Here is a 24,661-nt window from a genome sequence, read left to right as displayed (position 1 = left end):
ATTTAAATTTTATCGAGGTTTAAAAAACACTTTGAAGTAGAAACAAACACAAAATGTAGCATTATCATGTTAAAACCCTGTTTCCGTAATGTTTACTGTATGTTATATTTCCTGATTTGGATACGCTTACGATTTATGTTTTCTGATTAGTTGATACTTTTTCTACCTAGAAGTAGAAACTTGTTCTGTTTTGTTCTATAATAAATTTTTTAATCTGTATTCAAGTTCAAGTTCAATATGGGTTTTTATTAAAAAAAAAATATAAAAATACACTTAACTCAGTTCCTTGTGCATTGATGCACGTTTGGGCCCGTAATAATTGCACACTCTAAATACAGCGTGGCCTCCTGTCCTCTCCAACTTCCACCCCGAACCACCATCAAATAACAATAAATTTAACACAACTTCTTCTCCGCTCACACCCCTTGAAGTATCAAACTAAAATATAATAAATAATAATAATATCAAAAAATTCTAAACATAATAATAATAAAATAAATCTAGTAAATAAATTTTTAATCTAGTAGATATTTCTTCACATTCTTTTTAAAAGAGCCGAGAGACCTATATGACTTCAGCTCCTGCGGAAGTGCATTCCACTCTCTAGCACACGCAATTCTAGGAGAAAATTCCGACCTAGCTGTCGGTGTCGGGGGTATATAAATGTCTGATGAAGATCGTGTATTTAAACTATGGATTTGCGATGCTAGTGTGAATAAACCTTTAAATGGTGATGGGAGTGTTCCTGAAAAATATTTAAAACAAAAAACGGTGCAAGATAGTCTGTAAAGTGATGCCATTGATAGTCTGTTCGGTGCTGGGCCTAAAATTTGAAGTGCTTTGTTGTGAAGTGAGTTTAGTCTCTGTAAATGTGTCTTGAAATTAGATTGCCAAACTGTAGAACAATATTGAATGTGAGGCTTGATAACTGCATTGTAAATCAGGATCAGTATTTTTTTTAGGGAATGGTGACTGAGTTTTCTCAAGATTCCAAGGTTCCTTGAAAGCTTCGTCTCGACACTTGCTATGTGGTGTCTGAACGAGGGGTTTTCGTCGATTAAAACACCTATGTAACGAACGTGTCCTTTTTCTGGTCTCTTGATAAGTCCACGAGAGGTTTCAATACTAGTCACATCAGGAGCCAGCGAATCTATACGTGAAAAAAATAAAACACTCGATTTGTCAATGTTGATGACTAGACGATTTGCGTCCATCCACAGGTACGTTTCTTCAAGAATGTCTTGTAGCTTCGTTTTGAGAGACTTGATGTTCCATTCTGAGCTTGCCATAAGTGAGTCATCCGCAAATGCCGTTAGTTCGTCCTCGGCTTCTACTATAGACCCCGGCGTCGTTTGTGGGTGATATAGTTTGCAGCAATAAATGCTACGACTCGCAGGAGTCAGTACTTGCTGAAGATCATTTACGTGAACAAGAAACAATACCGGTTCCAATTTAGAGCAATGTGGCACCCTGCAGTTAACTACGACATCATTTGTATGGTCATTTTCTGTGTCAATTCGACGATTTTCCAGGAAAGACTTAAACCAATCTAGGACTTGGCCACAAACTCCAATATGATCCAGCTTTCCTAGTAATATTTCGTGGTGCATGCTATCAAACGCTTTCTTAATGTCTAGAAGCACTGCTGCCGGTAAAGCACCAGAATCTAGGATTCTGTTTACGAATAAATTTAGTGAAGTAAGGGCGTCTTCGGTTGATTGGCCAGCCCTAAACCCGAATTGGCGGCTGTTAAAAAGTCTTTGGCCTCTAAATATCGGTAAAGCTGGTTTTTCTTTGGCGTTTCAAAGACTTTCGAGAAAACTGATAAGATTGAGATTGGTCTGTAATTTTCTGTGTCTGTATGACTTCCACCTTTGTGAAGAGGTATTATCTTTGCCTTTTTTAACATTTCAGGAAAGACCCCTTTATCTAATGAAAGATTTACAAGGTAAGTAAGAGGCTCAGCAATGGTCGTCACTACTGCTTTCAGTGCCTTTGTGTGGACCATGTCGAAACCTGAAGCAGAAGAGCCCTTCTATTTTTTTACTAGTAATTAGAGCTCACCTGGTGTTATAGGAATCACTGCCATTGATTTCATGCACTTCGGGCCAAGGCATTCTTTGTATGATTTAGCTGGTATCCCGACGGAATTTGCTCTGGTCTCACCGATATTTGCGAAAAATGTACTCAGCGATACGGCAACCTGTGTAGGTTCGGTAATTTCTTCATCATTCACGACCAATTGCGCTGGTAATGTGGAAGACTTAGTGGTTGGTCGTAGTACCGAGTTGATAATTTGCCAAACTTTTCGACCATCCTTCCCGCTTTCCGTCAGCTACCATCCTTCCGTGGCATTTTATATTGTAATTGCTTCATATTTCTAATAGTGCAAGCTAACGAATACAAAATGTTCCAAAATAAGTTAATACAAAATCTCCTGAAAATTTCAATTTTTTATTGTATTTCTTTCCCCACTTTGTTTATGTTCACTTTAAATTTATTGAATCGCCCATAGAATTGCTTCACCATACAACCAGATCTTTGATTGTTTATACTAATTTCTAGTAAATTCTATTTGTCTTAAGCTGGAATTATTACAAGACTTTATTTATGCTCGTTTCAGATTTTAACATTACATTTTTCTTTTATTTGAAAATCTTCTTCCTTCGAAAATATTTAAAGTTAATATTGTAATCAAACTAGAAACCATCCTAAAGAAAAGACCTAATCTCAAGTTTTATCCTTCTAGCAATTGCCTTTCTCCTACCTAAAGGAACTTCAGAAAAATTCATAGAAAACGGCTGTTTAAATATTATGCTATTTATGCATTTACAGTAAATATCGGCCCGCCCTGTTTGTGTCGAATTACACCCCTGCTGTATTCTTAAGCTTTTAAACTGTACTGACCTACATCAGAAAAATGTGGGCTACTAAGCTATTACCAGTTAATGCTATTAGCTTGCATTATAAACAGTAGGCTTTATACTTCCAACTGCGGAAACACAACTTGGAGATTAAATACTTATGAGCATTCCTCTGCTAGAGACAGAAGTAGAAGAACTTAAACTGAATGAAGCAAAGTTTCTCTGAGAGACGGAATATAGCTTATGCGGGAACAGGTGCTAGTCTCAAGGGCACAAAAAAAAAACTTCACACGTAATTCAAACCAGTGTTTATCTCAATAAGTGTTTAAAATTCTGCTAAATTATATATTTGAAAGGGTAGCAATTTAGTGTCGTAACCTCTACTATAAAATGGATATTGACAATGCGCTGATTGATGGACGGATCGTTTCTTTTTACCGTACAAGCACCAGCTCTCATTTAGAATTATGTTGGAATTCGACTGATATTATGAATAAAGACGTAAACATGGCTCGTTTGAAATACTTTAGTTATGGTATTATCCTCCCAGCTATATGTGGCCTTGGAATTATGGGAAACCTCTTGAACCTAATTGTTTTAACAAGGCCCTCGATGAAAGGACCAGCCTATGTATATATGAGAGGTAAGTTGAGCTTAGAATTTCTTTTTATGCTTATGAAAGGAATGGATATATAAAGAAATTAACATAGATGAAAATCTTTTACACGTTACACCAATAAAGCTGGTTAATTTGAATGTACTGACATTGAAATAAAATCTTTGAAAAAAAAAATTGATCCTTTCATTACGTTCCTTTCATTTTAGGCCTATAAAACGGAATCCAGCCACAGTTTTCTTACATCTTAGTGTTTAATATAAGGTCGTTCAAGTACGTACCCTTAGACAATTCCTCTGGAAGACATTTATAGTTAGTTCACACGGATAAGAAAACGATTAGGGAAAACTATAAAGGATCGACGGGAAACTGTTCATACTCATTGGAAAGTGTTTGAACGCACCAGACATCCTGAAGAGAAGCAAAAATTTCAAATCAATACAGCATGAATTATTCAGACTCAGAAGCTTTAGCCTTGGTACTATTTTCAGTAGTTTTAGTTAGCTCCAGTTTGCAAGAATCGGAGAAATTAGTTAATCTAAAAACAAAATGAAAGAAGATGGTATGTACGCCCATCATTTTCTTTTCATCTTTTCCCATTTCAGGAAATTTCCTGCCATGTTTGTTGTCCTTTCTTTATGTTTTAATATTCTTTGTGACAAGTGTCAAACAAATGTAAATAATTTTTCACAATGGCTATAAGATTATGGGTCTGCGGATGATTCATTCTCGACATGATTCTAACTTTTAAATGTTTTGCCTTGAAATTCCCATGAAAACCATCGGGTTCCAAAGGAAGAAGTTGAAAAACAAATCCAGCAGAACGACATGACGGGAAAACGATCAATCCTGAACGGAATTTCTTTGAGGAATGATGGGAATCCCATCCGTGTGAACTAACTATTAACAAATCCTTCTTTACATTTCAAAGCCCGCGTTTCATAACCATGCTTAACTATTGCCATTACCGTAACTTCTAATATTCTTGTCTTCATTCGCAAACTTATTTTCCTATTCTTTTAAATTCTCTTAACTGTGGAAAAACACCTTGGGCTTGGGTTTATAGTACAGTATTAATGGAACTATATCAAACAGTTCGTGATAACGAACTGTAAGTAAGGAGCGACCCGGCTCAATGGTAACCGAAACTCTAAAAAAGGGAACCCAATAGATACATCAAAAGAATCAGATTTTAATTCTGATTTCAAGTATTTAAATTTCATCAAGTTTTATCTTACCTATCAAAAGTTAAGCGCCTGAGAAAATTTGGCTGATTTTCGAAAAAAGGAGGAAAGACCCCCTAAAAGTTATAGAACCTTAATTAAAATAACACCATCATATTCAGCGTATCATAGAACCCTACTGTAGAGGTTTCAAGCTCCTATATAAAAAAATGTGGAATTTTGCATTTTTTGCCAGAAGAAAGATCACGGATGCGTGTTTATTTTTTTTTTTTTTTTTTTTTCTTTTTCCAAAGGGTGATCGTATCAACCCAGTGTTCCTAGAATATCGTGGGAGGGCTCATTGGAACGGAAATTAAAAGTTCTAGTGCCCTTTTTAAGTGACCAAAAAAATAGAGGGCAACTAGGCCCCCTCCCACGCTCATTTTTTTCCCAAAGTCACCCGATCAAAATTTTGAGATAGCCATTTTGCTCAGCATGGTCGAAAATATTATAACTATGTCTTTTGAGATGACTTAATCCCTCTAAGCCCCCAGGAGGAGGCCTGAAAGTTATGAACTTTACCCAATATTAACATATAGTATTGGTTATTTGGACCCGGATCAATGGTAACCGAAATTGTAAAAAAGGGGATGTTGATACCAATAGATGCATCAAAAGAATCAGATTTTTATTATGATATTATTAGGTATAGTCGTACAACAGCGAATTACCTGAAAAAATTTTGCTGACTTCTAAAAAAAGGGGAACAAACCTCCTACAAGTTATAGAACCTTGATGAAAATCACACCATCATATTCCACGTATCAGGGAACCCTACTGTAGAGGTTTCAAGCTCCTATCTACAAAAATGTGGAATTTTGCATTTTTTGCCCGAAGAAAGATCACGGGTGCGTGCTTATTTTTTTTTCCCAGGGGCGATCGTATCGACCCAGTGGTCCTAGAATATCGTGGGAGGGCTCATTGGAATGGAAATTAAAAGTTCTAGTGCACTTTTTCAGTGACCAAAAAATGGAGGGCAACTAGGCTCCCTCCCACGCTCATTGTTTTCCCAAAGTCACCTGATCAAAATTTTGAGATAGCCATTTTGTTCAGCATGTTCGAAAATATTATAAGCATGTCTTTTAGGATTACTTAATCCCCCGAAGTTCCCGGGAGGAGAGCTGAAAGTTATGAACTTTACCCAGTGTTAACATGTAGCATTGGTTATTGGGAAGTATACAGTACAGACGTTTTCAGGGGAGATTTTTCCTGGTAGTGAGGGGGGGGGGGGGTGGGGCAGGGACTTACGCAGGGGGGGCCTCCGGGCCTGGGTCCCCCCGAAATCTCATGATTTTTTTCCATTTTCCATAATTTTCTGATTTTTCTCACAGAATAATGGGTTTGAACGCTTTGCCCCCCCCCCCGAAACAAATTGCCCCCCCCCGGAACAAATTCCTGCGTACGTGCCTGGGGTCAGGGGTTATGTAGCAGGATCTTTCCATGGAGGAAGTTTTCATGGGGGAAGGGACATTGCTATGAAGGGGACGCCGGACTTCCCAGCATTATTTGAAAAAGGATCAAAAATTAAATGTAAAAAAACAAGTTTTTCAACAGCAACAGCAGCAACATCAAAATTTTAAACGAACAGAAAATATTACATATATGATTGGGTTCACCCCCTAGTCAATACCTCACTCTTTAAGCCAGAGATTTATTAGTAATTTCATAAGAGCTATTTATTCTTATTAACGGCCTTCGTTATTAAGCGGTCATTTTTAAAGAATTGGAACAAAATTCGAACTTTCGCTTAAAGAGCAAGGTATTGACTAGGGGGCGAACCCCCTAATATACGTATTAAAAATATATAAGATAAGATAAGATTTATTCATAATCAATTAATCATACGAGAAAATACATTGTGCTAATCCCCCAAAGACTCCTAGGCCTGTAATAGAGGGGGAATACATATCATTTAAATCAAACACTAAATAAATAGAAAAACATTAAAGTAGGCCTACATTGAATAATCCAATAGTAGGGTAAGAGGTACCATTTCTAGTCCCTTACGTTCCCTGGCACCTTTCCATGGCAGATTACCAGGCTGAATATTGCTACTGTTGTCAATTGAATATGGAATTATACAAAACCTACCAGACAAGTTTCCAGGCCAACCAGACATGTTTCTGGGTCAAGCAGACAAGTTTCTGGGTCAACTATAAGTTTCTAGGCCTTTACGTTCCATGGCACCTTTCCATGGCAGATTACCAGACTAGTTATTTGGTCATAATAATATAATGTGGTCAAATAGGTTTTTTTTTTCTGTTTTTGTTGTCAATTACACAATGAATGTAGGTCATGAGTTCACATACACATTCTTAAAACTACACGTGATTAAACACGTTATAAAACTATGTGCTATTTGCTTATGTCCTGTTGGTACCATTCCAAACGAGTGGGGATTCCCCGCCTGTTCCTAAACATTGCAAAAAAAGATAACAGTATGAACGGGGGATTCCCCGCGCAAATTTGTTTCAACTCCAAGTTTTTCAACCAGACTGGTTTTTGAAAGCATAGTGTGTACATTTGTGTAGGCTTTGTTATTAAAAACTTGGACACTACAATCAGAATTGTTTGATCGACATTTAAAACAGGGGTAATGAGATTTGTGAATTGGAATAAAAATTTTTAACTAGAAATGGCTGAAAAAAGTTTTAGGGGAGATGGGGTGATTGTGTACTGCATAATACACATGTGATGTTTGGACAGTGTTGTCAGTTTAAAATAGTTTACCGTTCCCTTCGTTCCCCCATTTGTAAGGGCAGGGGAGGGGGGGGACAATTGTGGAGGGAAAATCAAAAATACTCAGAATCGAAAATAAAGCGTGATCTGCCTCAAGGGGAAGGCTCAGAGGCCCTTCGTTCTCCCATTCCTGAGGGCAGGGGAGGGGGGGTCAATTTTGGAGGGAAAACCAAAAATACTCAGAATCGAAAATAAATGGGATCTGCCTCACGGGGGACGCTCAGAGGCCCTTCATTCCCCCATTTCTAAGGGCAGGGGGAGGGGGTCAATTTTGGAGTGAAAACAAAAAATACTCAGAATCGAAAATAAATGGGATCTGCCTCAAGAGGAAGGCTCAGAGGCCCTTCGTTCTCCCACTCCTGAGGGCAGGGGAGGGGGGGGGGGGGTCAATTTTGGAGGGAAAACCAAAAATACTCAGAATTGAAAATAAATGGGATCTGCTTCAAGGGGGAGGTTCAGAGACCCTTTATTCCCCATTTCTAAGGGCAGGGGGGTGGGGGGGTCAATTTTGGAGAGAAAACAAAAAATACTCAGAATCGAAAATAAATGGGATCCGCCTCAAGGGGAAGGCTCAGAGGCCCTTCGTTACCCCATTCCTGAGGGCAGGGGAGGAGGGGGGGTCAATTTTGGAGGGAAAACCAAAAATACTCAGATTCAAAAATAAATGGGATCTGCCTCAAGGGGAAAGGCTCAGAGGCCCTTCTTTCCCCCATTTCTGTGGGCTGGGGCGGGGGGGGGTCAATTTTGGAGGGAAAACCAAAAATACTCAGAATCGAAAATAAATGGGATCTGCTTCAAGGGCAAGGCTAAGAGGCCCTAGGGTCCCCCATTTGTGAGGGCAGGAGAGGGGGGGGGGTCAATTTTGGAGGGAAAAACAAAAATATCACAATTGAAAATAAAAGGGATCTGCCTCAAGGGCAAGGCTCAGGGGCCCCTCCGTACCCCTCAGAAAAAGTTTTAACAAGAAATGTCTGAAAAGTATTTTTTTGGGGGGATGGAGCGATGACAGATTGAATGTCTCAGACTAGTGATAGTGCTGTACTCTGGCATGAATGGCTTTCGAAAACCCGGAGGACGGATTTAAAAATAAAGATTGAACAAGAAATTTCTGAAAAGTAATTTTTTGTGGGGGGTGAGGGTGAGGCCAGCGGGGAGATCTGAGACTAGTGTGCGGGCTTTGGGGGATGGGATGATGATAGAGTGGATGTCTTAGACTAGTGATAGTGCTCTACTATGGTACGAATTAATTTCAAAAACCCGGATGAATTAGTTGAAATAAAGTTTTAACAAGAAATGTATGAAAAGTTTTTTTTGGGGGGTGGGGGCGATGACAGAGTGGATGTCTTAGACTAGTTATAGTGCTGTACTCTGGCATGAATTGCTTTCGAAAACCTGGATGAATTATTTGAAATAAAGTTTTAACAAGAAATGCTTTCGAAAACCCGGATGAATTAGTTGAAATAAAGTTTTAACAAGAAATGTCTGAAAATTATTTTTTTTGGGGGGTGGGGGTGATGACAGAGGGAGTGCTGTACTCTGGCATGAATTGCTTTCGAAAACCCGTATCAATTAGAAGAAAATAAAGTTTTAACAAAAAATGACTGAAACGTTTTTTTGGGGGGGGTGGGGGCGATGACAGAGTGGATGTCTTAGACTAGTTATAGTGCTTTACTCTGGCATGAATTGGTCTCGAAAACCAGGATGAATTAATTGAAAATAAAGTTTTAACAAGAAATGTCTGAAAAGTATTTTTTGGGGGGATGAGGGCGATGACAGAGTGGATGTCTGAGACTAGTTATAGTGCTGTACTGTGGTAAGAATTGCTTGTGAAAAACCAAGATGAATTAGTTGAAAATAAAGTATTAACAAGAAATGTCTGAAAAGTGTTTTTTTGGGGGATGGGACGATGACAGAGTGGATGTCTTAGACTAGTGATAGTGCTGTACTGTGGTAAGAATTGCTTTCGAAAACCCGGATGAATTAGTTGAAAATAAAGTTTTAACAAGAAATGTCTGAAAAGTTTTTTTTTTTGTTAAACACAATTGGCTGAAATAAAAGTGAAAGTCTTAAAATCACAACTCAAGGTCATAAAATAATTCATTTGTTTTTTTTTTTTTTTTTTTTTTTTTTTTTTTTTTTTTTTGTTAAACACGATTGGCTGAAATAAAAGCAGAACTTTTAAAATCACAATAACTAAATGTCAGTTAATAATTCCTTTGTTGTTTTTTTTTGTTAAACACGAGCTATTGTAGAAAATAATTTCAAAGTACCAAGTCATATGATAGTTACGCTATTTTAGAAAATAATTTAAAAGTACCACCTCAAATGATAGTTATTATATTTTATATAACAATGTCAAACTACAGAGTCACATGATAGTTACACTTTTGTAGAAAATAATTTCAAAGTACCAAGTCACATGACAGTTGCGCTATTGTAGAAAATAATTTCAAAGTCAAATGGCACATTATAGTTATGCTATTGCAGAAAATAATTTCAAAGTACCAAGTCACATGATAGTTACGCTTTTGTAGAAAATAATTTCAAAGTACAAAGTCACATTATAGTTACGCTATTGTAGAAAATAATTTCAAAGTACCAAGTCACATTATAGTTACGCTATTATAGAAAATAATTTCAAAGTACAAAGTCACATGATAGTTACGCTATTATAGAAAATAATTTCAAAGTATCAAATCACATGATATTTACGCTATTATAGAAAATAATTTAAAAGTACCAATTCACATTATAGTTACTCTATTATAGAAAATAATTTCAAAGTACCAAGTCACATTATAGTTACTATATTGTATAAAATAATTTCAAAGTACCAAGTCACATGATTGTTACGATATTGTAGAAAATAATTTCAAAGTACCAAGTCACATTATAGTTACACTATTATAGAAAATAATTTCAAACTACCAAGTTAAATGAGAGTTACGCTTTTGTACAAAATAATTTCAAAGTACCAAATCACATGATAGTTAAGCTATTCTAGAAAATGATTTCAAAGTACCAAGTCACTTGATAGCTACGCAATTGTAGAAAATAATTTCAAAGTACCAAGTCACATTGTAGTTACGCTATTGTAGAAAATAATTTCAAAGTATCAAGTCACATTATAGTTACGCTCTTGTAGAAAATAATTTCAAAGTAACAATTCACATGAGAGTGACGCTATTGTATAAAATAATTTCAAAGTACCGAGTCACATTATAGTTAATCTATTGTAGAAAATAATTTCAAAGTACCAAGTCACATGATAGTTACGCTTTTGTAGAAAATAATTTCAAAGTACCAAGTCACTTGATAGTTACGCTATTATAGAAAATAATTTCAAAGTACCAAGTCACATGATAGTTACGCTATTTTAGAAAATAATTTCAAAGTATCAAGTCACATTATAGTTACACTATTGTAGAAAATAATTTCAAACTACCAAGTCACATGATAGTTACGCTATTGTAGAAAATAATTTCAAAGTACCATATCACATGATAGTTACGCTTTTGTAGAAAATAATTTCAAAGTACCAAGTCACATGGTAGTTACGCTTTTGTAGAAAATAATTTCAAAGTACCAAGTCACATTATAGTTACGCTATTATAGAAAATAATTTCAAAGTACCATGTCACATGATAGTTACGCTATTTGAGAAAATAATTTCAAAGTAACAAGTCACATTATAGTTACTCTATTGTAGAAAATAATTTCAAAGTACTAAGTCACATGATAGTTACGCTATTGTAGAAAATAATTTCAAAGTATCAAGTGACATGATAGTTACGCTATTGTAGAAAATAATCTCAAAGTATCAAGTCACATGATAGTTACGCTATTATAGAAAATAATTTCAAAGTACCAAGTCACATGATAGTTACGCTATTGTAGAAAATAATTTCAAAGTACCAAGTAACATGATAGTTACGCTATTATAGAAAATAATTTCAAAGTACCAAGTCACATGATAGTTACGCTATTGTAGAAAATAAGTTCAAAGTACCAAGTCACATGATAGTAACGCTATTGTAGAAAATAATTTCAAAGTACCATGTCATATGATAGTTACGCTATTGTAGAAAATAATTTCAAAGTACCAAGTCACATGATAGTTACGATATTGTAGAAAATAATTTCAAAGTACCAAGTCACATGATAGTTACTCTTTTGTAGAAAATAATTTCAAAGTATCAAGTCACATGATAGTAACGCTAATATAGAAAATAATTTCAAAGCACCAAGTCACATGATAGTTACGCTATTGTAGAAAATAATTTCAAAGTACCAAGTGACATGATAGTTACGTTATTGTAGAAAATAATATCAAATTACAATGTAACATTATATTTACGCTATTGTAGAAAATAATTTGAAAGTACCAAGTCACATGATAGTTACGCTATTATAGAAAATAATTTCAAAGTACCATGTCATATGATAGTTACGCTATTATAGAAAATAATATAAAAGTACCAAGTCACATGACAGTTACGTTGTGGTGGAAAACAATTTCAAAGTACCAAGTCCCATGATAGTTACGGTATTGTAGAAAATCAGTTGAAAGTACCACGGCACATGAGAGTTACAGTTTCGTAGAAAATAATTTCAAAGTACCAAGAAATTTAATTCAGGAAATTATGAAAAAAAAATAATTTAGAATGGGTTACGTGTAAACTCTTTATTGTTTTCATGACTTAGATACACAATGTAGAAATTTAATTCAAGAAATTATGAAAAAAAATTCTCAGTAAGTAACAATTTCTTTCTTGAAGTGAAATTATGAAAAAATTCTCAGTAAGTAAAAATTTCTTTCTTGAAGTCAACTCTTGGATACACAATACGGAAATTTCATTCAAGAAATTATGAAAAAATTGTAAGCAAGTAACAACTCTTGGATATACAGTACAGATACTTCATTCAAGAAATTATGAAAAAAAACGCAAGCAAGTAACTTTTTTTCTCTTTATCACAAACAATTTTCACTTAGCTACACGATGTAGAAATTTAATTCAAGAAATTATGAAAAAATTCTCAGTAAGTAACAATTTCTTTCTTGAAGTCAACTCTTGGATACACAATACGGAAATTTCATTCAAACTACATGCTATTTGCATGCCTTTCCTTGGCACCTTTCCAAACGAGCGGGGATTCCCCACTGGTTCCTACACATTGCAAAAAAGTGAGCAGTACAAAAACTCCATGTTATCAACCAGACGGGTTTTTTATACAACACACCCACAGAGATGACACACACATAGAGACGAGACACGCACAGACACGACACACAAACAGAGTCATAGTAAGAGAGATATCCAAAAAGTTGGGTTGATCTAGGTTCACTTAGAGTGGCGCGCCACTATGTGTGTGTCATCTCTGTGGGTGTGTTGTCTAAAAAACCAGTCTGGTTGAAAACATGGAGTTATCGTACTGCTCACTTTTTTTCAATGTGTAGGAACCAGTGGGGAATCCACGCTCGTTTGGAAAGGTTTCAAGGAAAGGCATGCAAATAGCATGTAGTTTGAGTGAAATTTCCGTATTGTGTATCCAAGAGTTGACTTCAAGAATGAAATTGTTACTTACTGAGAATTTTTTCATAATTTCTTGAATTAAATTTCTACATTGTGTAGCTAAGTGAAAATTGTTTGTGATAAAGAGAAAAATAGTTACTTACTTGCGTTTTTTTTTCATAATTTCTTGAATGAAGTATATGTAATGTATATCACAGAGTTGTTACTTGCTTACAATTTTTTCATAATTTCTTAAATGAAATTTCCGTATTGTGTATCCAAGAGTTGACTTCAAGAAAGAAATTTTTACTTACTGAGAATTTTTTCATAATTTCTTGAATTAAATTTCTACACAAGAGTTGACTTCAAGAAAGAAATTTTTACTTACTGAGAATTTTTTCATAATTTCTTGAATTAAATTTCTACATCGTGTATCTAAGTCATGAAAACAATAAAGAGTTTACACGTAACCCTGTCTAAATTTTTTTTTTTCATAGTTTCCTGAATTAAATTTCATGGTACTTTGAAATTATTTTCTACAATAGCGTAAATATCATGTGAATTTGTAAGTGGATATTATTTTCTACTATATCGTAACTATCATGTCACATTGTGCTTTGTAATTCTTTCCTACGATAGCGTAACTACCCGGTGACTTGTTATTTTGGAATTATTTTCTACTTTAACGTAACTATTATTTGATATGGTACTTTAATATTATTTTCTATAATAGCGTAACTATCATGTGACTTGGTACTTTTAAATTATTTTCTAGAATAGCTTAACTATCATGTGATTTGGTACTTTGAAATTATTTTCTATAATAGCGTAACTATCATGTGACTTGGTACTTTGAAATTATTTTCTACAATAGTGTAACTATCATGTGACATGGTACTTTGAAATTATTTTCGACAATAGCGTAACTATCTTGTGACTTGGTACTTTGAAATTATTTTCTATAATAGCGTAACTATCATGTGACTTGGTACTTTGAAATTATTTTCTATAATAGCGTAACTATCATGTGACTTGGTACTTTGAAATTATTTTCTATAATAGCGTAACTATCATGTGATTTGATACTTTGAAATTATTTTCTACAAAAGCTTAACTATAATGTGACTTGATACTTTGAAATTATTTTCTACAATAGCGTAACTATCATGTGACATGGTACTTTGAAACTATTTTCTATAATAGCGTAACTATAATGTGACTTGGTACTTTGAAATTATTTTCTACAAAAGCGTAACTATCATGTGACTTGGTACTTTGAAATTATTTTCTACAAAAGCGTAACTATCATGTGACATGGTACGTTGAAATTATTTTCTACAATAGCGTAACTATCATGTGACTTGGTAGTTTGAAATTATTTTCTACAATAGTGTAACTATAATGTGTTTTGATACTTTGAAATTATTTTCTACAATAGCGTACTTGGTACTTTGCAATTATTTTCTATAATAGCGTAACTATCATGTGAATTGGTACTTTGAAATTATTTTCTACAATAGCGTAACTATAATGTGACTTGGTGCTTTGAAATTATTTTCTACACTAGCGTAACTATCATGTGACTTGGTACTTTGAAATTATTTTCTACAATAGCGTAACTATAATGAGACTTGGTACTTTTAAATTATTTTCTAAAATAGTGTAACTATCATGTGACTTGGTACTTTGAAATTATTTTCTACAAAAGCGTAACTATAATGTGACATGGTACTATGAAATTATTTTCTACAATAGTGTAACTATAATGTGACTTGGTACTTTGAAATTATTTTGTACAATAGCGTAACTATCATGTGACTTGGTACTTTGAAATTATTTTCTATAATAGCGTAACTATCATGTGACTTGGTACTTTGAAATTATTTTCTACAAAAGCGTAACTCTCATGTGACTTGGTAGTTTGAAATTATTTTCTATAATAGCGTAACTATCATGTGACTTGGTACTTTGAAATTATTTTCTACAATAGCGTAACTATCATGTGATTTGGTACTTTGAAATTATTTTCTACGATAGCGTAACTATAATGTGACTTGGTACTTTGAAATTATTTTCTATAATAGCGTAACTATAATGTGACTTGGTACTTTAAAATTATTTTCTATAATAGCGTAACTATCATGTGATTTGGTACTTTGAAATTATTTTCTATAAAATCTTAACTATCATGTGAATTGGTACTTTGAAATTATTTTATATAATCTCGTAACTATAAAGTGAGTTGGTATTTTTAAATTATTTTCTACAAAATCCTAACTATCATGTGACTTGGTACTTTGAAATTATTTTCTATAATAGGTAAACTATCTTGTGACTTGGTACTTTGAAATAATTTTCTATAATAGTGTAACTATCATGTGACTTGGTACTTTGAAATTATTTTCTACAATAGCGTAACTATCATGTGACATGGTACTTTGAAATTATTTTCGACAATAGCGTAACTATAATGTGACTTGGTACTTTGAAATTATTTTCTACGAAAGCGTAACTATCATGTGACTTGGTACTTTGAAATTATTTTCTACAATAGCTCGTGTTTAACAAAAAAACAACAAAGGAATTATTTACTGACCTTTAGTTGTTGTGATTTTAAAAGTTCCGCTTTTATTTCAGCCAATCGTGTTTAACAAAAAAAAAAAAAAATAACAAAAAAAAAATGAATTATTTAAAGACATTGAGTTGTGTTTTTAATAGTTCCGCTTTTATTTCAGCTAATTTTGTTTAACAAAAAAAACTTTTCAGACATTTCTTGTTAAAACTTTATTTTCAACTAATTCATCCGGGTTTTCGAAAGCAATTCTTACCACAGTACAGCACTATCACTAGTCTAAGACATCCACTCTGTCATCGTCCCATCCCCCCAAAAACACTTTTCAGACATTTCTTGTTAATACTTTATTTTAAACTAATTCATCCGGGTTTTTCACAAGCAATTCGTACCACAGTACAGCACTATAACTAGTCTAAGACATCCGCTCTGTCATCGCCCTCATCCCCCCAAAAAATACTTTTCAGACATTTCTTGTTAAAACTTTATTTTCAAATAATTCATCCGGGTTTTCGAAACCAATTCATGCCAGAGTACAGTACTATAACTAGTCTAAGACATCCCCTCTGTCATCGCCCCCACCCCCCAAATAAAACTTTTCAGACATTTTTTGTTAAAACTTTATTTCAACTAATTCATCCGAGTTTTCTAAACCAATTCATGCCAGAGTACAGCACTATAACTAGTCTAAGACATCCCCTCTGTCATCGCCCCCACCCCCAAAAAAATACTTTTCAGACATTTTTTGTTAAAACTTTATTTCAACTAATTCATCCGAGTTTTCGAAAGCAATTCATCCCAGAGTACAGCACTATAGCTAGTGTAAGAGATCCACTCTGTCATCGCCCCCACCCCCCAAAAAAATACTTTTCAGACATTTCTTGTTAAAACTTTATTTCAACTAATTCATCCGGGTTTTCGAAAGCAATTCATGCCAGAGTACAGCACTCCCTCTGTCATTGCCCACACCTCCCAAAAAAATACTTTTCAGACATTTCTTGTTGAAACTTTATTTCAACTAATTCATCCGCGTTTTCGAAAGCATTTCTTGTTAAAAATTTATTTCAACTAATTCACTTGGGTTTTCGAAAGCAATTCATGCCAGAGTACAGAACTGTAACTAGTCTAATACATCCACTCTGTCATCGCCCCCACCCCCACAAAAAAAATATTCAGACATTTCTTGTTAAAACTTTATTTCAACTAATTCATCCGGGTTTTCGAAAGCAATTCGTACCACAGTACAGCACTATCACTAGTCTAAGACATCCACTCTGTCATCGTCCCATCCCCCAAAGCACTATAACTAGTCTAAGACATCCACTCTGTCATCGCCCACACCCCCCCCCCCCCAAAAAAAAAATACTTTTCAGACATTTCTTGTTAAAACTTTATTTTCAACTAATTCATCCGGGTTTTCGAAAGCAATTCTTACCACAGTACAGCACTATAACTATTCTTAGACATCCAATCTGTCATCGCTCCATCCCCCCAAAAAAATACTTTTCAGACATTTCTTGTTAACTTTTTCTGAGGGGGAAGGAGGGGCCTCTGAGCCTTTCCTTTGAGGCAGATCCCATTTCTTTTCGATTCTGAGTATTTTTGGTATTCCCTCCAAAATTGACCCCCCCCCACCCCTGCCCTCACAAATGGGGGGACCAAGGGCCACAGAGCCGTGCCCTTGAGGCCGATACCGTTTATTTTAGATTCAGAGTATTTTTGGTTTTACCTCCAAAATTGACCCCCCCCCCTCCACTGCCCTCAGAAATGGGGGAACGAAGGGCCTCTGAGCCTTGCCCCTTGAGGCAGATCCCATTTATTTTCGATTCTGAGTATTTTTGGTTTTCCCTCCAAAATTAACCCCCCCTCCTCCCCTGCCCTCAGTAAGGGGGGAACGAAGGGCCTCTGAGCCTTCCCCTTGAGGCAGATCCCATTTATTTTCGATTCTGAGTATTTTTGGTTTTCCCTCCAAAATTGACCCCCCCCCTCCCCCTGCCCTTAGAAATGGGGAATGAAGGGCCTCTGAACCTTCCCCTTTAGGCAGATCCCATTTATTTTCAATTCTGAGTATTTTTGGTTTTCCCTCCAAAATTGACCCCCCCCTCCCCTGCCCTCAGGGATGGGAGAACGAAGGGCCTCTGAGCCTTCCCCTTGAGGCAGATCCCATTAATTTTCGATTCTGAGTATTTTTTGTTTTCCCTCCAAAATTGACCCCCCTGCCCTTAGAAATGGGGGAATGAAGGGCCTCTGAGCCTCCCCCTTGAGGCAGATCCCATTTATTTTCGATTCTGAGTATTTTTGGTTTTCCCTCCAAAATTTCCCTCCAAAAACCAGTCTGGTTGAAAAACTTGGAGTTGAAACAAATTTGCGCGGGGAATCCCCCGTTCATACTGTTATCTTTTTTGCAATGTTTAGGAACAGGCGGGGAATCCCCACTAGTTTGGAATGGTACCAACAGGACATAAGCAAATAGCACATAGTTTTATAATTTCTTTAATCACGTGTAGTTTTAAGAATGTGCATGTGAACTCATGACCTACATTCATTGTGTAATTGACAACAAAAACAGAAAAAAAAACCTGTTTGACCACATTATATTATTATGACCAAATAACTAGTCTGGTAATCTGCCATGGAAAGGTGCCATGGAACGTAAAGGCCCAGAAACTTATAGTTGACCCAGAAAATTGTCTGCTTGACCCATAAACATGTCTCGTTGGCCTGGAAACTTGTCTGGTAGGTTTTGTATAATTTCATATTCAATTGACAACAGTAGCAATATTCAGCCTGGTAATCTGCCATGGAAAGGTGCCAGGGAACGTAAGGGACTAGAAATGGTACCTCTTACCCTACTTCCAATCAATACAACCACAACACTCCTAATCCCCCTCGAAAGGCTCCATGGCCAGGGATACAAGGGGGAATGAGAGAAAAAATATAGAAGTTCGTTACGTAAGTTAATTCGTAAGTTACGTATATTTATTACTAATAAAAACGTTCGTAAATAAAATGAAACAAGTTTCGAGATAGCCATTTAACCAAATAAAAGTAAATTAATATGAAAGTTTTGTTTTAATTATTCATGTACTGTGAGCCAAGATCAAAACCTGCATTTATTCAAAAACATTCAAAAATTAAATAAAAAAACAAGTTTTTTTAACTGAAAGTAGGGAGCGAAATTAAAGCTTAAAACGAACAGAAATTATTCCGTATATGAAAGGGACTGTCCCCTCCTCAACGCCTTGCTCTTTACGCTAAAGTTTGACTTTCTCACAACTCTATTATTTTTAAACAATGTTGAAGTTGAAATTAAGCATCTTCGAAAATCTCGTCAAAAGTATGATAGATCTACTTAATTCAAGCATCGACAGAAATTGATCAGTTTTCATTAATATAGCTTATCCCTTTTGGAGCTATAGATCTTATTTTTATTTTTCACTTGGTTATTTTCACTTGACTTGGGAAAATCAGCTCCAACTTTGTCCCTCTCCCCGCCTGAATTTTGACGAAATTACACCCCTGGAAACATGCTCTGTTTTTTTTTCTACATTGAGCTTTTTAATCCATATTAAAAGGCGTTTTAGATTATGTAATCGCTTTATATTTCTATTAATGTAAGCAAATTAATGCAAAGTCTTCAGTAGATAATTTTTGGATAGCAGTGAAGACAAGCCTGTAAATTCTTTGTCAATTGGTCACGGTTTTGATTCAATATTTTCCATTTTTAGTTTTTTTTAACGATTAATATTAACAGTCCCATTCATTTTAATAGAATTATCACAAGGTGTTTGCATGAGTATAGAAAACTGTGAAAAAGACCAAAAAGACCAAAGACCAAAGTAATCGAGACTTCTATGTTAAGACCAATTAAACCCATCCCAGACCAATTTCAAAACATTTAACAGCTAAGTAGAGCAATATAACCCACAATTGGGCTTCTTGCCAGCCTCTACCTAAAAGCAATTATCAATGTTCAAAATTTACAAAGTAGACAGGCTTAAAATGTTTTATTTACATATAAATTCCGAAGACTGACCTAAAATCATCCAGGTGTACGATGAATAAGAAATTAACTTACTAAATTCCAAAGTATAATCACCTACGGAACAAGTACTGACAAAACCTATCCTCTCCACACAAAAAAAGTGACCCTTTGTATACTTATGCGAACCTGGCAACTAAAAACCGTAGTTACACAATTCATCCCGGTCACTCGTCGCCTCAATCACGCTTTAGCATAATTTATTGACTCGGAGCAAAGTATTTTGGCTCGGAGCGATTAAGTAGCACAACACTTTGCGTCTAGAGGCGCTGAGTCACGCCGGGTCACTTTTGGAGAGTTTTGTCAGTACTTGTTCCGTAGGTGATTATACTTTGCTAAATTCCAACTTTTTCGTATGCTGACCAATGGTTTGTGAAGCGCAGGTGCTGATCTGATTATCTGCCTTCGACAGGGAGTGAAATGTATCGTTGGGGGTAAATCATCCAACGCTTCCGGTGGTAGTCCCCACAGATTTCTCGAGTTACCCATTTAGAGCTGAGTTGACTCCGACTGAGAAACAGAGTTACGTCGTGTTGTGTTTACAGGCACTGCCTTTGATGCGTGTTTTGAGCGGGTTAGACAAAAATCGTTTTAAGGTCCTCCATGTTCAACCCAGCAAAATTTTAAAATGTTTTTATCTTACGGATTCTAAGTGTGTTGAACACGGGTTCCTCAAAATTGTAACGCGCCAGAACAGTATGGTTGAACAAAGGTTCTGAGAAGACGTTCGTCAGTATTGAACACGTCACTCAAAACGATAATTTGCACAACTAGTGTCGAACTCAAAGTTGGATGTGGGTGGCCTGAAAACAACGCTTTACTGGATCCCGTTTATAAATAGTGACACCAGGACTTGAACCCCTTTCCTCATGTACGAAAGGCTAAGAAAATAGCACATAAAAAAGGTAAAGAATACGACATTGGACTTTACAGTCCTTACCATTTTGATCTCCGTATAGTAAATGCTTTAATCCCAACTCAATTACTAAACATGCAGTAATATTTTTAAGAAAAATAGCTTTTCGGTTTTGGTCTCTAAATACAATAAACTAAAAAAGAACGTTTTTCAAAAATGACGTTTTTCAAAGAAAAGTAAAGACCCGGATCAAACTGTTCGTGGTAACGAACTGTAACTAAGGAGTGACATGGGATAGTAATAGCAACCAAAACTCTAAAAAAGGAGTTTTATAACAATTAATACATACAAAAATGACTTTTTATGCTCAATTGAAATAGAAAAATTCATTAGGTTTAAAGTTACCCACCAAAAGCTACGAGTCTAAGAAAAATTTGTCTGACTTAAGAAAAGATGCCCTTAAAAAGGCAAGTACGGTAATCTTGATAAAAATAACACAATCACATTGAGTATATCATAGAACACTAATAAAGACGTTTCAATTTCGTATCTACAAAAATGTGAAGTTTCTATTCTTTCTTACAACAAGATCACGGATACTGCTTATTTTTTTTCATTTTTTCCACAGGTGCGATTGCATCGGACCACTGGTCCTAAAAAACCGAAAAGGGCCTCATCCGAACGTGAATTAAAGGTTCCTGTGCTCTTGTCAAGTAGCCAATAAGGTTATACCATAGGATGTGGCGTTTTCTACCATTTGGTAGTATAAAACTAAGTTGCTTATCTGAGATCAGTAATCGATTTTTTAGGGTCACGTATTCCATACAGATAAATAGTTACTGCCTCAAAAAGTGCATATGTTTGCCCAAGTTTTCCAATTCTCCATAGACCTTCAAATGCCTGGCAGGAGTGTTTTTATTTAAAAAAAAAAAATTTAAGAGTCAAAACGACAAATTTACCCCCTAAAATTAGAAAAAAAGTTAACCCCCTCTCCCCAGCAGAAATAAATAAATTATACACTGAATGCTTATAGCTCTTTACCATAGGCATTGCTAGAGTGCCTTCTTACCGGAAGATTAATTTTAAAAAAACTAAGTTTTTCCGAGGGAAGTAAAGAGCGAAGTTGAAACTTAAAACCGACAAAAATTATTACTTCACAGCCAATCTAATATATGTATAAAAAAAGTAGTACTAATAAACCAACTAATTATGTTTCCCTGCGTTTTTAGGATTATAAAAACTAGCGCTTTACTGTAAACACATAAGTGAAGTATAAAAAACAGGAATATTCATTTGGGAGTCAAGAGTGAGTATGTAGCCTGACAACAATAAACGAATAAATAAAGCTTTTCATAGTCTTACACCGGTTGTGACACCAGTAACTTTCACTATACAATTAAAATTATTTTAAAAATATAAGCGTGAAATTAAATATTTTTTTAATAGCCGCGAAGTAATTGAACAGCATACAGAAATATTGGATTGATTTATCAGATAGCACTTTGGTCTCGCCAGCTATGATACCAATAGTGACTAAGAAACAGTCTTAAATTGTAAGAAATATGCTTTAATATTATTTGAAATGAAGATCAAATAAAACATAATACGAACTCTGGAAATCCGATTATTTCTCTCATTACAACAGTGAATTTCAAGCTATGATACAAATTCTAAAGCTAATCTATAGTCCTAATACTATCAAGATGACTTTACTTCGAACTTGTGTACAAACTAATCATGACATGTCCTATTCAGAACCAAAACGAGAGTCAGTCATTGAACTGAGCCTATATGCAGAAGTGATACGAAATTAAACGTAAAAAAATAAAGCAACAATCCAAAAATGGATTGTTGCTTTATCTTAAAAGGGATTAAAAGGGACTGATAATATTTTTATTCTAAAAAAAATATCCTTAGTTGGTTTGCTTTTACTGTGCCAAAACTCCTATATTACTTTGTGTTTTCAGTAAAGCGCTGGTTTTTTATAATCCTAAAAGCGCAGGGAAACATAATTAGTTGGCTTATTTGTATTAGTTTTATTGATGTATATTAGATAGGATGTGAAGTGATAATTTTCTTCCGTTTTCAGTTTCAACTTCACTCTTTACTTCCTTCGGAAAACTTTGTTTTCTTAAATTAATCTTTATTCGCTTTTCATTAAAATTTAATGTAGAAACAACGCTGCCATGATCTTTTTTATATATACGAAATAATGTATGTTCATTTCAATAATATAGTTTCAATAATGTAGTTTCAGTTGAAAACTTATTTTTAATATAATTTCTAATTATCACCGGTCTAGGGGAGATAAGACACCTCTAGAAAATACTGTAAACAACATTGTCAGCTACGAAACACTTTTGGTCTATGAGATAAAATTCGTATCCACATTTCACAATCCACACTTCACAAAACAGTACATGTTTTTTAGGAACGTTTGTTTTTCGATTAGCAAAAAACTGTTTTTACTCGGCCGACTTCGCCTAAAACAGCGATAGTAAAGACAGGGCTTTATAAATCACCAACTGACAAGCAGAAACTAAAAGGCTTCTGTAATAAAAGATAGCTATTTAAGGGTCCTTTTAAAAGCTTATATTTATACCTAATCGCTTTTTATAAATTTGACCTGAAAGCACATTCCCATTAAGGGTTTCCCATTAAGGACCATAATAATTACAATGACTCCGTTTTATGCTTCCGAGATTTTCCACTTAAGAAGTGACACCAAAAGTTTTGTTTTCAGTGCTATATCTCACTTACGAATAGTAGAAAGGATAAAAACCACGTAGATATGGGCAAAAGTTTTCACATGAGCCATTAAACATCACTCTAGAAAGTTCTGGTTGCCCACTAGCCCCAGCTTTTCCACTTGAGACATGGCACCAAAAGTGCCGCTTTAAGTGCCATTTGAAACTTGCAGGTGGTAGAATTCATAGGAGGAACGTAGATATGAGCAATATTCTTGTATGAGCTATCAAAAATCTATAAGATAAGATAAGATAAGTTTTATTCTTCATTAAATACACATACAATATTAGATGTTATAAATCCCTCAAAGGCTCATTGGCCTGTACAAAGAGGGAAGACATATGAATTACATACTCAAGGATAAAAAACATACTCAATATGAATTACATACTCAAGGATAAAAAACAAAAGAAAATTTAAAATGATCACTTACTCACATATGAAGGAGAAGAAAACAAAATATAAATAAAATATAAACTATATAAAAAATTATAATAAATAAAATAAATTAATTAATTATATTAAATAGACTCAAAAAAAAAAAAAAAAAAAAAAAAAAATATTACTATAAGCGAATCCCTGGCGTCGAAACAGACTGTAATTATTAGACTGTAATAAAATGGTGCGAAAGCAATAAAATTTAACCTATCTTCATGAATGCTACTCCTTAGTGAACTATACAAGTTTCACCAATAAAAAATGATAATCATACCTGAGGCCTGGGAGTCATAGCGCAGAGAAAACCACCATAAAACAAACTAACCATTCAGGGGACATCAACTCCACAAAAAAAAAAAAAGAAAAAAAAGTGGTGTCACTTAAGAAGTGACACTAAAAGTGTTGTTTTCAGTGCTATATCACACTTACGAATGGTAAAATGGATAAAAAAAAGCACGTATATATGAGCAATATCTTTCAAATGAGCCATTAAACATCGCTCTTATAAGTTTTGCTAGCCCAATAGCCGCGGTTTTTCCACTTGAAAAACAGCACCAAAAGTGCCGTTTTTAGTGCCATTTGGAACTTGCTGATGGTGTAATTTATATGAAGGACGTAGAAATGAGCAATATATTTCATATGAGCTATAAAAAATCTGTCTAGGATTTTTTGGTAGCCTGCTAGCTCCATCCCTTGAGAAATGGCACAAAAAGGGCTATTTTAGTGCCATATGGCACTAGCAGATGACGGAATTTATTAAAAGCACATAGACATGAGATATATCTTTTGAATGAGCCATTGAGCCTCTGTCTATGATATTCTCTTAGCCCGCTATGACTGTTGAAAAAAAAAACAAAAAAAAAACAAAAACGAAATACAGAGCAGTGCTACCGGTGCAAAAAAAGTTAGTTTCCTTGTGGTTCTAGGAGGGGGACTGTAATTTCCCTGTACAGGGTTTTAGATCATGCTGATTGCAATGGTACAGTTTTCATTTTGATCTGACGCCATTTTCGAGGGGTTTGAGCCTTTTTTTCGAAATCAACATAAATT

General features: G+C 34.9%; 1 protein-coding gene across 1 annotated transcript in view; it reads left to right on the top strand.

Moving 5' to 3' along the window:
* The first annotated feature begins 3,254 nt into the window (after positions 1–3,254).
* Positions 3,255–24,661, top strand: part of LOC148941335 (putative G protein-coupled receptor B0563.6) — a 230,050-nt gene continuing 208,643 nt past the window's right edge. The window contains exon 1 of the mRNA XM_089104099.1: positions 3,255–3,507. Coding sequence (XP_088960225.1) covers positions 3,255–3,507 — 253 coding nt within the window. The remainder of the gene's footprint in view (positions 3,508–24,661) is intronic.

This window comes from Artemia sp. Qi Xiang Cuo, chromosome 18 (genome assembly GCF_049724085.1).
Source record: "Artemia sp. Qi Xiang Cuo chromosome 18, ASM4972408v1, whole genome shotgun sequence".
NCBI lineage: Eukaryota > Metazoa > Arthropoda > Branchiopoda > Anostraca > Artemiidae > Artemia > Artemia sp. Qi Xiang Cuo.
The sequence above is the reverse complement of the archived record's forward strand: the minus strand, read 5'-3'. Positions and strand labels throughout refer to the sequence as shown.